Genomic DNA, 15,370 nt, shown 5'->3' on the forward strand with positions numbered 1-15,370 from the left:
GGATGGGCCCCCATTCCGTTTATGTCCTGACGTTCAGTAAGGACTATTAAATTAAGAAATGCAATAAAATTGGACAGTGTTCTTGCAGCGGGATCATTGTAGACTGTTCAAAAGGTGCAAAATTGATGATTTTGGCACGCTATTTTTCATGGATGATGTAAACCTTTCGCTTTGATAACTTTCTTTATTCTTGTATGAGAATCCTGATCTTGCCATTAATTAAAAGCACAAAACATGCACGCAATTTATAAAATAGCCACCCAAATTTTGCTCATAGGGGAAGTGCAATACTGCGACTCGCTACATGTAAGACCGTCCGTGCCCAAAATTTTCGCATCTAAGTGTACCTTGCTACCTTAAGGAGTTCATTTCACTCTTCTGTCAAAAACGTAAAAGGAGCTTCAGGAGTAATTTTCCAGTCAAAAAGGTAGAAAGGGTTTTATCATTTAGTAGCACTTTACAGACAAAAATACATTTTTAGGAAGGTTCTTTTGAATGAAGGACGCAACTTAGCAAAATGATAGCTTGGTTACTTTTTACGCTTCAAGAGGATCTTGAAGATGAAATTTGTAAAACCTCAAAACCTTTAAATATGTTGACCAATGTGTTCCATTGAGAAAATGGACATCACACTGTTCAGAGAATCTTAAATACATGTATAAATATAAGGGATTATTTCAGATATTTTATTGAAAATTTGATATTTGAAGGCCATTTCAGCAAAACAAAATTTTGTTAAGTCTTTTTTTTTTTATACCCAAACAAACATGGTTGGTGAGGGGGCGGGGAGGGGTATATAGGAGGCAGTTTTGTCGCGTCGCGTCGCGAAATCTATTATCTCAGTTATTACTAAATGGATTTGATTCAAACTTAAAATAGATGTTCCACCTTATCACCCATCTCATGTGACACAAGGTGCATAATTCTGACACCAACTTTTCATGAATTATGCCCCCTTTTACTTACAAAATAAGGTTAATTTTGATGCATTTTCACTATATCTCAGTTATTTCTAAATGGATTTGATTCTAACTAAACTAAATGTTCCATCTTGTCACCCACATCATGTGACCCAAGGTGCATAACTCTGACACCAACTTTTCATGAATTATGCCCCCTTTTACTTAGAATTTAAGGTTAATTTTGATGCATTTTCACTATATCTCAGTAATTACTAAATGGAATTGATTCAAACTTAAAATAGGTGTTCCACCTCATCACCCACATCGTGTGACACAAGGTGCATAACTCTGACACCAATTTTTCATGAATGATGCCCCCTTTTACTTAGAAATTAAGGTTAATTTTGATGCATTTTCACTATATATCATTCTGATTGGCTTGGAGCCAAAGGGAAGTAACCTTTTTTTAACTTTTGTACTGAGTTACTTTCCCTTTAATTCCAAGAGTTAGTCTAGTTTTATAAATTCTATTTTTGGATTTCAATATTTTAGGTATTTTTCTAACTTTTTTATTATTAGTCCTATGTAAAAAGTAGACATTTTTCTTTGTCGGTAAGACACTTTTTTGTATTCATTTTAGTGTATATAGAGATTTTTATATTTACCTCATCCCTCATCCTGGGCACATAAACTAGTATTACTTGCATGTGCCACGGAAGCCCAGGATGAAGTACTCCGAAGACGAGTAAAAAAATTTTTGAAGTATCAAGTTTTTTTTTACATTTTATATTATTCTAAGTATTTTTAAAATTTCTTATGGTTGCCATTCTGCTGTGACAAGACTGTATGGTGGTGGTATAAGTCACTCCTGTGATAGTTCTAGTTAACTTCTGTCGTAACTAGTTCTTATTGATTTTTTTCAGACTACAATTCCATGTACGGTCGTCAGTATGACAACATGCCACACATGCAAGATGGCGACTCTATTAGAGGGAGCACCATGGGAAATGATGATGTATTTTTGTATGATCCTAAAAGTAGTTAAACGGTATGTGCACGTTTGTTTTTAGTTCGACTATTCGAAGAGGGCTGTTGCACCTACCCTTGTATCGGCTAAAGTTTCATAAGTTTCTCAGTTTCACTATACTGGTTGGGAACAACGCCGAAATAAAGCGGTTATTACATGTGTCCGGAAACTGGTCCTGTCCGATACTGGTTCCAAACCAGTACCATCTTATCTACAGTCCGTATTATCATCAAACTTCACATAAGGGTTGGTCTTGGAAAGAGGTAGTTATCAAACAGTTTAGGGAATGGTATGTTAAATGTCAAGGTCACTGGGATCAAACATTGTAATAATGTTGGTTAAAGTTTCATTGCAAGCTTTTCAGTTCCATTGTAGCTTCTTAAACTTGTATCTCATAAAGTTTTTTTATTACCGATGTGCGCCGTACCCTTGCTTTTAATAGTACCCCATTCCCAACCCATTACCTTGCCTAAAACACCAATCTACTTCCTTCCCTGCCATTACGCCAAAAAAGCGTAATTTCAACATGGACAATGGCAGTGGCTTATACCGATTCACTTGACCCACTCCCTTGTGGACTTAAGAATTCAAAACTATTCAAGGAATACAGAATTGTTTGTGAAGAAGACATCCTGTTGGTTTATGGAAGGTCAGTAGTTCTACCAGTACCCGTCCGTGACTAAAATAATATCCAGAGGGGCACTCAGGGGTCTTCGTCCACCACTTTAAACTTGAAAGTCCCCATATTACGTGTCGGTGTGATTCCAGCCAACAAATTCTATCAAGATTTTCAAAACAACTGCCTGCAGACGTAAATATCAAGAGGGCCTAAAATTGTCATATGCTAATTTGATTCATTAGGTAGGCATCGCTAATATAGATCAGTATAAAGACACCTTTGCTAATCCTAGCTGTCATGCATTGAAACACCTTTTCTTAAATGTGACATTTTCATACAAACAAACTGTAGTATCTTAACTATAAGGTACTCAGTGACATTTGAGCCATGCCATGAGAAAACCAACATAGTGGCTTTGCGACTAGCATGGATCCAGACCAGCCTGCGCATCCACGCAGTCTGGTCAGGATCCATGCTGTTCGCTAACAGTTTCTCTAATTCCAATAGGCTTTGAAAGCGAACAGCATGGAGCCTGACCAGACTGCGCGGATGCGCAGGCTGGTCTGGATCCATGCTGGTCGCACACCCACTATGTTGGTTTTCTCATGGCACGGCTCATTTCACTTTATTATCGGATTGTTACAAGTTAACCTTTTACCATTTAATAATAAGCTTACAAAAACGTCTGAAGCAGTTTAACAAGGGTACGCCTATTCCCTCATTGTCTTTGTTGTGAAAAAAATCTGTTTTTATTATAAGCGCAAGGGAAGTAAACTAATAGAAGAAGAGTTGTCATTCCTTGCAAACACAGCTAAAACTTCAGTTATTGTCATAAACAACTTTCATTAAATTCGCATTTGGTCAGTCATTTTCGGATATTCGAAGGACTTAGCTAGCATTCATTTTCTAGACCTATATTAATGCCCTGCCACGAGTGGCGGGGGCTATAGGAATGGTCTCTGCCCGTCCGTAATATTTTGTGTCCGCTCAGTATCTCCTAAACCCCTTGAAGGATTTTCATTGAACTTGGGTCAAATGATCACCTTATCAAGACGATTGCAGAACTCGTGAGTCAGCCTTGTCGACTCGAGGTCAATGTCACAACTCGAGGTCAAAGGTTTTAGCCTTCCATTTTGTCTCTGCTCTGTATGTCCTAAACCCCTTGAAGGATATTCATGAAACTTGATTCAAATAATCACCTCATCAAGACAATGTGCAGAACTCATGAGTCAGCCTCGTCGACTAAAGGTCAAGGTCACAACTCGAGCTCAAATTTTTAGCATTCCATTTTGTGTTCGCTCTGTATCTCCTAAACCCCTTGAAACTTGGGTCAAATGATCACCTCATCAAGACAATGTGCAGAACTCATGAGTCAGTCAAAGGTTGGAACCTTCCATTTTGTGTCCGCTCTGTATCTCCTAAACCCACAGTCGCGGGGATATAGCTGTCTTTCAGACTGCCTTGTTTATTCTGATTCTTTCTTTGAAAAAATTTAGGTTCTGTCTAATGAATACTTAACAGTACAAAAAGTATTTGTCCTTGATTCAGTATCGACTTTAATTAACTTTATTGTTGCTGTTGCTGATTAAATGAAATTTTCGAGAAAAAGGTAACACAGTGCAACTTATTTTATGGAAAATCACAGAAGCAGTTTGAATAGTATATGCCTATATTTACTTATTCAGTTGTTGTAGGCCAGAATTATGTTTTTGAAAGGTACAATTTTCGTCTGAAAGAGTTTTTATGTTAGTTATAAATATATTTTTTGTTTCAATTTCAGTTGCATAATATGTGTAAAGAAGATTGCGTGACACTGTATAAAATATTTGTATGTTGCCATGACAACAGCAGATCAGTACCTGAACAATCCTCACCTCAGCAGTTACCATGGCAATGACCTTCACCTTCAGTGTTTCTATGGCCTTTTTGTCATTGGTTCTGTTATAAAGGCATAATTTTAACAAAAGCTTGTGGAAGATTCTCTGGGAAACAAGTTGTGACTGACTTTATTTTAACTGACAAACTTCTTTGATTTTAATTTCAACATAGTTTACCATTTTAATGAGTGCAAAGACATGAAATAGAAATAAACGAAAAGTGTCGTTGCCATAGCAAAGCCAATGGAACAACTTTGGTCTATTAATGTCTATCTGAAAATTAGATTAATTAATGATGGGGAGTCGGATAAACTACTGGTTATTTTATTAGATAGTTTGATTAGTTACCTGTATTTTTATTAAAAAGGCAACAAGAAATAACCCCTTAGAAATGAAGTTCATAGAGATCTTCCACAAACTTCTGTTATGTTTATCGTTTCTGTTATGTCTCACTTTGTTATAGAATATATTTTATGATATACTTTTAGAGAGAAATGGAAAGTCTGCTAATTAAGATTTGTGGACAATGCAGTGCTAAAAATACCTTACGACGGACCTTGTGCTATTAAAAAAAATATCAGTGTGCAAATAAGTTTCAGCTTCCAAGAAACAACTAGTATTAATATATACTTTATGCACAGCTAGGGAAGACTTCAAAATAGTATTTAGAAAAAAGATCAGAGAGGACTGACTTCATTATTTTAATTGGTTGATTTATAAAATGTGCTTTGATAGTTACCATATGATGGTTGACTTTCAGAACATGAGCTGTTCTAAAACGAAAACTTCGAAGGGATGAAAATATCAGTGTCCAGGTGTAAAATCTAAAATCTTTAAAGAAGAATAAAATACCTAACTTTTAACTCTTACTTTTTTTCGCCATGATGAAAGCGACAAATATAGAAGATGACGTGTTGAGAAAGGGTGTGGTGCTGTTGGTCGTTTTTGAGATTTATTTGTGATACAAATGAATAAATGTTTGTATATTGTACATATTTTTCACTGAAATATGAACAGAATTTCTAGGTTATGCTAAGTAAATGATGTAGTTATTTTTGTTTAGTTATATATTATATGTATATTTACATGCATCGGTACATTTTAAAAGACATGCTACCATATTTCCTTGTAAAGTGCTTGATATTTTTTATATATAAAAAAGAAAAAAATGCAATAAAGGTATATTTCTAAGATGGGAATTTTGCGTTATATTTTCGCCTATTTTCAGTTAAACTGTGGAGAGGGGTTGGGGGACAAAAAGCAACAAAGCAGTATAGCACTCGTTATGACCGAGTAGGTTCATGAAGGGTAATGAAATATGCCCCATAGCATCGACTTAAAGACCCACTATAACCTATTTACCTACTTTTTCGTCCCTCATGATCTTCGTGAAAATCATTCTGATGATACATGTATAAGACAGCTATTCTGCTAGATGACAGGTGCACAATTAAGACCCCTCATGAATTTATGTATTTTCACAACTTCATTTGCAAACTTAATCAGTCAGTCCTGTCTCTCCTTTTTTCAAAGACAAACTCAGATTCTTTTGACTAACCCAGCCATTGCTTCACCCTAGCTCTAGGATTCCAAGGCTAGTCAACACACGGCACCGATATAATAGGAGCGGAAAATGTGCAGCCCGATACAGGACTCGAACCTGCGACCTCCTGCTTGCAAGTCGGATGCTCTACCAACTGAGCTAATCGGACAATCGATGTCATAGACTAATTATGTACATTAAATATACACTGCTACAAATGTTAATAGAAATTTCTCTTCTTTTTTCTTGCAAATCGTAAAATTACAAAAGAACCATATTCTGTGGCACGTCTTTAAGGTTATGCAGTGTATCACAAACCCACAGAAATTTTTAGTAAACAAACACCATCTTTACAAACAACGTACTAATAAGCTTTGATAATGTGGCAGTTGAGTCCAATAAGTCCAGGGGTGTTCAAAGATAATCCGTCACATATCTATTGTAAAGCAATTATTGGATTTACCTGTATTGGAAAATAAACAGTGTCGGTTGTATTGAGGTCAACTGCCACATTATCAAAGTTTATTAGTATCTGTCCAATACATTCCCGTAGAATTGGATACTTAAAATATTCTAGAAGAGTTATGCCCCTTTAAACAAGAAAACCATTTGTAAAAAAATAAAAGTAAACAATTGTCAAAATCGACGTTTAACCTAGTTATGTAAAGTTTTTAGCCCTGGGACATTGTTGCAAATGCACCAAAACGAAGACATGTAGATCTAGAGATCTAACAGTTTGTTTTTTTTAAATGGTGAGTTTGAAAGGCGTTGAACTGTTCAGAAGTGTGGTCCCTTCATGCAGTCCAGTTAGGAGCAGATCACACCGTTCAACCGAGTCTAGTGAATATTGTTGATCTGCCGACAACATTTACCTATTTTGGTAGTCCAACTAATTTGACGCGATCCTAGAAAATATTGAGATAATTTTTTCATATGGGCAATATCCGCACTCGCAGATTGCCAGTCACAAATATAAAACAATCTGAACGTCGAATTATTTTGTCGAACATTTGCACACCTTTTTTTGCAGTTTCTCCAGTGTGCCCATACCACGTGACTTTGACGTCATTTTATGGCTAAGACGGCAAGCCAAATTCCGTCGATTCGATTCTTCAAAGAGGCGTAAGTTCTTTATTTTTTTATCAAATATGACCAAATAAAGCGCAGGCTAAGGAAAAAAGTGAGTACTTCACTCACAAGTAAACGGTTTTATCAACAGATGAACAGTTTTGGCCTGAAAACGGGAAAACTGTTTTGTTTAGAGAAAATGAGCATGGTAAGACGGCAAGCAAGAGCCCTTTTTGACAGAAAAACGGATGATTGTACACATCAGAGATGTCGCACGTATTACCGATTCACAGGTATTTAATGTCGGCTCTGTGGGAGGCCTTAATTGACAAAAATGTAGCATAATTATTTAAAAACTTTTAAAAAATCCAAAATATGCTAAGACGGCAAGTCCGCTAAGCCGGCAAGTCATTTTTGTTAGATATATCTGGTTGCACCAACTTACGTAATTCAACACGTCCGTGGTTACAGGCTATCCATCTTTCTATCGATCCGTCCGTCAGTAACATTTTTACTATGTTTCATCAATGCTTGTGAAATAAAATAGAGAAAAGTGGAAACTTTACAGATCGCCCAACACGACAAAAACAAAAATGTTGCAGGCTCGGTTTGATTGAGCCTATTCATGGACGGTAGTGGAAATGCATGCTACCGCCCACGCCCTCTAGCCCCGGGTTGAGCAGAACTCAACATTTACACATGCTAAAAGTACAATAGGCAATTTAGAGACATCCACAAGTGTATTCAAACGGCAATGAACATGGAACCTTCAATAAACACTTACATAAAAGTTCAGTGACATTCATTGACCATCTTTCATTTTCTCCTTGAATCACTAGTGCTGGGCAAAAGAGATATGAACGGTTTATCCTCACTGTTTTCTCATTAGGTCAAAACAATTATTTTAACTTTGGACCATACACCGTTTTTGGCGGAATTACACATTATCATTGAAGCTACCATATGCATCGCCGAATGAATACATCATCAGATGTTGCTAAATTGATTTTTAGGTTGAAACCACGAAGTGGTTGAGACTAACAATTACCGTATTCCAGAGCATGCAAAAATATCAGACTAACCATTTTCACTGAAAAACAGATTAATCCGCTGTAAGGTTTTTGCCCGTTTTTTTTTTTCTCGGGCTAATCGACAGATATTCTTACTGATGTTTTCTGAACATTGTTCTACAGTCGGTTGATATTTTCGTACATATGTAAATACAATAAGGTTAAAGAACGCGTCATTTCGTATTAAAATTATGTTTTCAAGTCTGTTGATCCATCGAGCATGACTAAGTTGAAAAGCGAACGTGTATTTTTTTAAAACAATTCAGAAAATCGAAGCGCATGAAAATATGCCGTGAAAAAAATAGTTCAAAACGTATAAGGAAGACTTCCCTAGTTTAGCCTTAAATTAATACATAATGCACCCGACAGTAAACAAAAAGCATATGATCTGAATCATTTTTTCTAGTTGTATAGGATATAGATATGCATGCGATTCTTTCTACCTGTCCTGATTCGAATGACAAGGGAGATCACTCTATAGGAGTAAGCTAAATGATAAACTGCGTTATTTAATTTAAAAACAGATTTTTTTGTACAGCTTTTATAACGACCGATTCATATTATTTATTATTTAACATTTTACTTTATCGTTTTAATATCTCTGTAAGGCTGATACAAAACTGAATCAAAATATTTGTTTAAGATTTCCTTTTTATAAATAATTATATCTGTAGTATATTAATTGCCACAGTGCTCCACTGTAACATAGGAAGCTACACGTTACAGGTTAAAGCCCTGCATCGCGGCTATTCAAATTCTTTTGTGTGTATGCAACTCATGATTACAATAGGTAACAGTTAACGGCCACGTGCCAACCTTTAGCAGGCAAAACCACAGGTATTTCATATAGAATTTCTTAGACCACGATAATCCGTAAACAGCCAATCGCAAAGCAGACTTGTGCCCGTCTATATTTCATATACAACAGTAGCGTTGTATATATATTTAGGGGGAAACTTGGGCAAAAAACGCATGAATTTCGTGCCAATTTACCATCTAACAATACAGGCTAACGCCGGAGTTAAATGACCTTGCAATATTCTCACCAGTTATCAATGGGATAAAAAATAAGACTGACTTGGAGGTAAATTCAGTTGACAACGTCTAAATATTAATATTGTAAAAATGACCCCATGTTATTTGATATCAATAAAAATGAATTACAATAAACTACATATTTGTAGTGTAGAACCAACTGGGTAAAAACGTAATTTACACATTCACTGAAACGTTTCCAACAGTTGTAACTTTTTATGTTCACTTGTTATAAAAAAGACATGTCAGTACGATCCTTACATTTGCAATCAACTGGATCCAGTTGTTCGAAACTTTAACAGGCGATTGAGTTAACGGTCGATTGACTTTATCAGTAGATTTCGACAGTTTAGAAAACTTAGAAAATCAAATGCACCTGTTAAGGATTATAAACACTAAGCCATCTTTACAGTAAAATTAAAACATCATACTAGTGTTTCCCACCCACCAAGACTAGTATCATAAATAGAAATTTAACAGGCGGTTAGTTTAACAGTTTAATGCAGTGGTCGTGGGTTCGAGCATCATTGGGGTCACGACCATGACTTTTCATATGACCCCGGTACTAGTTTTCATAGGAAACTGACTCGAGAGTGGTTACAATAAGCTAAAACAGTTAAAGCTTTCGTCAAAAGCGAGCTAAAACAAATTAGTATAAACTAAACTAAACTAAATTACAGTCCGTTAAAGTTTCGAACAACTTGGCCCAGTTAGAAAGTAAAACAACTACATCATTCTTACACGAAAGGCGCGATATAGTAAAAGGTATACGTAGTCCTACGAGCATCTACGCACTAACTATATCCTGATAAACAAAGTAAACAAATAAAAAAAGAACTAACTAAATAAATAAATAAATAACCTGGCTATCTGCTTGAATGAACGTATCTGTCATCGTGTTTCGCCAACATGCAAACTCCTCACAAAAACTAATTGTTCAGCATGCAGTCCAATTTTGAGTATTTTTGAGAAATCCATATTTAACTGCATTAATTTTGTGATTGTAAATGACTCAAAGTGTTAATGAACGTTAAATCTTAGTAAATCCAGTATTTGAGTAAAACTGAATTTATACAAATAACCTGCATTCTTTCATATGCCATACTGACAATTAAGCGCTAACGGTACAAAGATGATATTACTCTTATAAAAACACGTTAATCCTAATTTCTATAGAACGCGTGGGAGAGTTTTCAGTAATTGCAGTTTTTATGTCACGTGGTCTAAGTCGGATAGACAACTCGTGCCGTTGTCTACGGGATATATACAACTCGCTTTGCTCGTTGTATATATCCCGTAGACAACGGCACTCGTTGTCTATCCTATACATATACAATAGACTCTATTTTGACAGATGTCACTGTTCCTAGTCAAGATTTTCATGCTTTTTCAGTGACAATCCAAGCTTTAAGGAAAATGGTCGTGCTGCAAGTACACGTCTGGTTAACTTAACTATTTGTTTCGATATTAAATGAAATAACCTATATTAATACTTACAAGATAAATAATTGACATTCCTTGCAAATCCTGAATACATTTATATGTTAGGGATACTTTACTATGATTTTTAACAACATTACATCAGTTCCGGATTATGATAATTGTTATTGAATTGAAAAATTTACATGAAAGTTGTCATTTTGATAAACGTTAATAAAACAGAGTAAAAGCTACAGAGTTTGTTTTTTTTTAATAGATTATGAAGCAAAATAGAATCAAAACAGTACATAACGAGAATTTATAGTCGGTTAAAAATCTCATCAGAGCTAATGTTACTTGTAATTTGACTTTCCGACTCAATTAATAAATCTTATCTTAGTATATCAAATGTTGGTGTTTGCCTGATGTGAAGTTTCTATGTATGTGTGCCCGATAAATGAAACTGTTTGATTTCTTTTAAGCAAAATTGAATCAAAGCATATCAACCAAGCATTTGCGTCTTCTCCCGATGGTTTTCATGTGTATGGTTCTTTTTGTTATCTCAAAACTGCACGGAAGTCGAAACAGCAGGATCTTGTGGTAGATACAGGTCTAGTTTCCAGTTTGGCGGACCCCACTGACATCTAATGTTGTAGCATTTAATGTTTTGGTGTCACGATTACTTAAGTCGTGACATCAGTTCATTTTATTTCTAGGCTCGGCTAAACAAGAAGTTGATTTTGCAGAAATGTGTAGAATTATACAACCCTTTCTCCAAGAATTGTGAAAGTTGGTGTATTTGTGGGTGGTTCCAATACTCCCGCTTTCATAGCCTTGGGTATTGTTTAATTACCCCTTGGATATGGTGCCTGCTTTTTAATTTTGTCTTTTGACTGTTCTTGTGATACACAGGCTCAATAACCTCAGATCCCCTTCCTAAATTCCAGTTTGTTTAGTTCTGCCCATTGTTTTCTCGTTTGGGGCAAACCCTTTATTTTATCTTGGGACCAAACGCCGCTCTTCATGGAATTACACGCCTCAACACGTGTATCATAGAAGGTTCCATGTTCATCATCGTTTGAATACATCTGCGGATGTCTCTAAATTGCTTTTTGTACTTTAGCATGTGTAAATGTTGAGTTCTGCTCAACCCGGGGCTAGAGGGCGTGGACGGTAACATGCATTTCCACTACCATCCATGAACAGGCTCAATCAAACCGAGCCTGCAACATTTTCGTTTTTGTTGTGTTGAGCGACCTGTGGAGTTTCCTCTATTTCTAATTTAATATGTGATATCGTGATAAATTTTGGGGGAAAATAAGATGTTTCTATTCTACTCAATACTTTGAACACAGCTACAAAGAAATACTTTTTAAAGCATGTCTTCTAGCTTATAGACTGAGTTAAGAAAATGATTCTTATTTGTCAAAACATTATTCTATATATCTGAAAATTGTGTTTTTGATTTGTGGAAGTCGACAAAATGGCTCTTCTTAATAAGTAGCGTTATTTTTAATACATAACGATTTGTCAAGAAAACATTCACTCAAACATTATATGTACAACAGAGTTGTGAACATATAAAATAGTACTGATTAGGTCAAAAATGTGTATTATTTGTTGTTGCCTGCTGCCAACTGTATATTTGTTCTTCAGTTTTCGAAACGCTATAACATACTTTAATCCAAAGACCGACACGCAGAGGTACATCCAAGATGGTATACATTCTTAATCTTTCTAGAACAGTGCTCACTTATATGCCAATCCTGCTAGAGCAAATCATAATTCTCGTTTAATTTATCTATTAAGCCTCACAATTTAGCAACTGTACCAAAAACAAAAGCATATAAGGTAGTTCAAAACATCATATGACTTCACATATATAACGGTTCTTTGATGTTTTCCTATAGTTTTGACAAGAGGTAGAATAATCTACTATTGGTAAACACCCAATGACCGCTTGTAGATAAGTGCGACTCCATAGACGATATTACTATAAAAAATGACTTGCCGTCTTAGCGGACTTGCCGTCTTAGCGTATTTTGGATTTTTAAAAAGTGTTTAAATAATTCTGCTATATTTTTGTTAATTAAGGCCTCACAAAGAGCCGGCATTAAATTCCTGTGAATCGGTAATACATGCGACACCTCTAATGTGTACAATCATCCGTTTTTCTGTCAAAAAGGGCTCTTGCTTGCCGTCTTACCATGCTCATTTTCTCTAAACAAAACAGTTTTCCCGTTTTCAGGCCAAAACTGTTCATCTGTTGATAAAACCGTTTACTTGTGAGTGAAGTACTCACTTTTTTTCCTTAGCCTGCGCTTTATTTGGTCATATTTGATCAAGAAATAAAGAACTTACGCCACTTCGAAGAATTGAATCGACGGAATTTGGCTTGCCGTCTTAGCAATAAAATGACATCAAAGTCACGTGGTATGGGCACACTGTTCTCGCTGAATAATATCCTGTTTACGCCATGATTTCGTCGGTAGAGTCCTTTTCAAACAGGGAATCAGTCGGTATAATTCTTTCTGCTAAGATACTGCGGGAAAAATGTATCTAAAATCAGGTCACTCACTTTACCAAAACAGGTACATGTATATACTGTACATACTGTCATCGGCAGATCAATGGTATTATCTAGACTCGGTTGAACGGTGTGGTGATGCTCGAACTGTTTTCTCTGAAACACGGACCTAACTCTTAAGCGGAATTCTTGTTAATTTGCAGAAATATTGAATGGACTCTTCAAATCCCAATGAACTCGAAATAATAGCACCGAGCCTAGGTACGGGGAGAGCTTTTATAATAGCCACACGCCGCTTGGAATGCAATCGTGATTCATCTAGTAAAATGTATAAAGAAGATCCACTGAAAACTGCGACCAAGCAAAACAATTTTAAGCAGACCGGTATTTTTAAGGCTGATTTTGGGCCCCATCCCAATTGCAAAAATTTGCTTATTTTCCAAATTCTTAGGTTTAAATTTCCCAAAATTTTACTGACCGTTGAGTGTCTGCGAGTTTCTCACTGAAGAAATACCAGAAAATTTAGTAGAAGTGACTTTCAAAAGACAAAAAAATATGAAACAAAAGACTTGTAATATGACATCAAACAATAAATATGCTGAAATAAAGGTTGTATGATGGTAAAACTTATTTTTTGTATTTCCCAATTTTCAGGTTTTACGCGCCATTTTTCCCAACTGAATGGGCTCCGGCCCACGTTTCTAAACGGTAAAAAAAAAATCCCTGGCAGAACTACATTATACAAATACAGTTGATGGACTTCGTGATCTAAACGGACCCGAATGAAAACAAATGGAGTCTTAAGATTTCATTTATTGTCACGGCAATGGTTCGACGTCTTGTGTCATTTGTTTACTATCGTTGACGAATGCGACTGATAAAGACCGTATATATATATCAAGTGTTCCTTTTCTTCCACGGAAACCGGTAAATTCTGGGAAGAAGTTCACGCCCACTACTCCGATTAATCAAATGCCATGTATATAACTGAATGTGTGTTTATGTTGCATGACAATATTTTAGCTGCCAATGCACATCTTTGACATTTATTATACAAATACTGAATGACATGCCGGTAAATAGTCGAAGCTATTGCCCGATGTTCGAAGGACATCAGAAATTTACTTTAAGTTTCATAATAGCCAAGAGTAAATATGACATTGTGTAGAATATAGCTGGTCACATAGCACAAACTATTGACTGATGGTTTGTATCAGGAGTCGTAATACACTAGTTCGTAGATTCATATAGATCTTGGGCTAAGTAGGTTTATAAAACAAATATTTGTGCTGAGATATTTCTTTCTTTTCTTTCTTGGTTGGGCAACCAAGATAAAAATCAAGTTTTAACAGTACTATCAGTGAAAATCGAGCATTTAATAAGCAATCGACATAAATAATGTCGCCTTATTTCCGTAATGCCGTAACTAGCGATTTGATAGTTTTTTTGGAAACGACGTTTTAAAAAGATTTGATTGAAAATGGCTTTACATTACTTAAAGCCTTGTTGAACTAAACTTTAGACTTATGTTAGTTCCACAAGGCCACAAATTCACCATCATACAAGGGTCATAGAGACATACCTAATGACACTAAAATCACAATTTTGACAAAAATGGACTTAGGGTATCTTGGAAACAAGGCGACGAAATTTATTAAGTGAAAGCGTCCATATATATTTATGTTGAAAGTTTCGAACAAATCCATAATTGATCAAAATCTAATTAACCGCCTTTAAACCGAAGAAAATGAATTAACAAATAAATGTTCATTTTGAAATTATTTTATTTAGCACATCTGAGTAAATGGCTATATATTCGAAGTGTTTGGAGTAATCCCACGACTGCATTTCATTGTAATTCAAGTTTTATGCCGTTGTGGCAGAAAATATCCTTTTTTAGATTTGGCAATTTTGTTCAAATGAATCCTTGAGGACTTCAACATCTGGGTCCACATTCATCAATGTTATTGGTCTTAATCTCGGAATATGTTGCTGTAACGCTATAAGCTTTGCAGGCCTAACTATACCAAAGGAACCAGCGTGGGAGCCATCTGTTGTCAGTTTACAGTAAGCAAATGTGACCAGAGAAATCTCTCTTAGAAGATACATGACTCCTACTTTTCTCTTCATTTTATATCAGTTTTATCATAACTCTTTAAAATGAGGTAAGGCTTTGTTCTCTGAAACGGGTCTAGCTATGTTTGGAAGCTCTTTAAAAAATGTCAGTTTTATATAGAATATATAGGGAAAACTATTTAGATGGTTGTGACCTGCAGACCTTTC

At 35.6% G+C, this 15,370-nt stretch overlaps 1 protein-coding gene across 2 annotated transcripts in view; it reads left to right on the forward strand.

Annotated features, from left to right (window-relative positions):
* LOC123533311 (uncharacterized) overlaps nt 1-5,618 on the forward strand; it is a 46,030-nt gene extending 40,412 nt beyond the window's left edge. For both annotated transcript variants that reach the window (XM_053519906.1, XM_053519907.1), the window contains 2 exons: nt 1,826-1,950; nt 4,329-5,618. In XM_053519906.1, coding sequence (XP_053375881.1) covers nt 1,826-1,947 — 122 coding nt within the window. In that variant the 3' untranslated portion in view covers nt 1,948-1,950; nt 4,329-5,618. The remainder of the gene's footprint in view (nt 1-1,825; nt 1,951-4,328) is intronic.
* Nucleotides 5,619-15,370: the final 9,752 nt, after the last annotated feature.

Source organism: Mercenaria mercenaria, chromosome 12 (assembly GCF_021730395.1).
Source record: "Mercenaria mercenaria strain notata chromosome 12, MADL_Memer_1, whole genome shotgun sequence".
NCBI classification, from domain to species: domain Eukaryota; kingdom Metazoa; phylum Mollusca; class Bivalvia; order Venerida; family Veneridae; genus Mercenaria; species Mercenaria mercenaria.